The sequence below is a fragment of the Apteryx rowi genome, unplaced genomic scaffold (assembly GCF_003343035.1).
Source record: "Apteryx rowi isolate R43461 unplaced genomic scaffold, aptRow1 scaffold_1017, whole genome shotgun sequence".
NCBI classification, from domain to species: domain Eukaryota; kingdom Metazoa; phylum Chordata; class Aves; order Apterygiformes; family Apterygidae; genus Apteryx; species Apteryx rowi.
The window spans coordinates 56,405-58,094 of NW_020447217.1; the positions used below are offsets into that span (position 1 = coordinate 56,405).

General features: G+C 71.0%; 1 protein-coding gene across 1 annotated transcript in view; it reads right to left on the reverse strand.

Annotated features, from left to right (window-relative positions):
• QTRT1 (queuine tRNA-ribosyltransferase catalytic subunit 1) overlaps positions 1–1,684 on the reverse strand; it is an 11,743-nt gene extending 10,059 nt beyond the window's left edge. Inside the window, exons 1-4 of the mRNA XM_026064436.1 lie at positions 1,639–1,684; positions 925–1,063; positions 227–302; positions 15–124 (exon numbers count right to left, since the gene is read on the reverse strand). Of these exons, the coding sequence (XP_025920221.1) occupies positions 15–124; positions 227–302; positions 925–1,061 (323 nt within the window). The 5' untranslated portion in view covers positions 1,062–1,063; positions 1,639–1,684. The remainder of the gene's footprint in view (positions 1–14; positions 125–226; positions 303–924; positions 1,064–1,638) is intronic.
• Between the last annotated feature and the right edge of the window lie 6 nt (positions 1,685–1,690).

The window sequence follows — 1,690 nt, forward strand, 5'->3', positions numbered from 1 at the left end:
CCGCCGCCACGCACCCCTGGCACGTGGGGCACCCGCAGTCCTCRTCGATGGGCCGGAAATCCTTGGCGAACTGCTTGTTCTTCAGCTGCAGCGAGCCCCAGGGCACCAGGGCCGAGCCGAAGCGCTGGGGGGGGGCCGGGAGCGGGGTGAGGGGCTGCGCCGGGATGCGGCGTCCCCGCCATGTCCCCCCCGGACCCCCCCGTCCCCTGCCGCTGCCGCCACTTACCGCCGTCCGCGTGGGGAAGACACAGTCGAACATGTCGCAGCCCAGGGCGACGCAGACCACCAGGTCGGTGGCGTAGCTGGGATGAGCCGGGCGGGATGAGCCGGGTGGGATGAGCCGGGCGGCCCCTGGCACCGCGGGGCCACGGGCCGCCACCCCCACCCCCCCCGCTTCCCCCAGCTCCCTGCATCCTGCAGCTCCCGGGTTTCCTTGGCTCCCTGCAGCTCTCCGCATCCCAGGGCCCCTCGCAAACCCCTGGCTCCCCGCATCCCGGGGCATCCTGCATCCCGGGGCGACCCGCATCCCACAGCTCCCCAGTTTCCCCGGCTCCCCACATCCTGGGGCTCCCTGCATCGCCCAGCTCCCCATATCCCGGGGCTCCCCACATCCCCTGGCTCCCTGTATCCCGCAGCTCCCTGCATCCCCTGGCTCCCTGCATCCCGCAGCTCCCCGATTTCCCTGGCTCCCTGCATCCCACAACTTCCCATTTCCCCGGCTCCCTGTATCCTGGGGCGCCCCACATCCCCCGGCTCCCTGCATCCTAGGGGTCCCTGCTCCCCCCAGCTCCCTGCACCCTGCATCCCGCAGCTCCCCAGCCGCCGCACACCCCGCAGCTCCCCGCGTCCCGCTGCTCCTGGCAGCGCTGCCCGCCGCCCCCAGCTCCGGGAATCTCCGGCCGGCGGGAGGCGGTGGGAACACACCCGACGCCCATGAGGTAGCGGGGCTTGTCGCAGGGCAGCYGCTCGGTGCTGAGCTTCACCATGCGCCAGAACTGGGCCTTCTCCTCGCCGCCGCTCAGGCCGCCGATGGCGAAGCCGGGCACGTCCCGCCGCGTCATCTCTGCGGCGGAGGCAGCCGGGAAGCAGCCCGCGCCCGGCCGCTGCCGAGCCGGCGAGCGGGAGGACGACAGGGAATGGAAGAGGGGGAGCGGGAGGGAGATGGGGAGCGGGAGGGAGATGGGGAATGGAAGAGGGGGAGCGGGAAGGAGCCGCAGAGTGGGAGGACGACAGGGAATGGAAGAGGGGGAGCGGGAGGGAGATGGGGAATGGGATGAATACAGGGAGTGGGAGGGAGCCGGGAAATGGAAGAGGGGGAGCAGGAAGGAGCCGCAGAGTGGGAGGATGACAGGGAATGGAAGAGAGGGAGCGGGAGGGAGACAGGGAGCGGGAGGGAGCTGGGGAGCGGAATGAAGACAGGGAACAGGAGGAAGATGGAGAGCGGGAGGGAGACAGAGAACGGGCTGAAGATGGGAAGCAGGAGGGAGATGGGGAACGGGATGAAGATGGGGAGCGGGAGTGAGCCGGGGGGCGGGAGTGAGCCAGGGAGCGGGATGAAGAGGGGGAGCGGGATGAAGAGGGGGAGCGGGAGGGAGCCAGGGAGCGGGATGAAGATGGGGAGCGGGAGGGCGCCGCTACCTTCCAGGCACTTGGTGCGCAAGGCCGGGTCCAGGCCGCCCTGGATGATGGC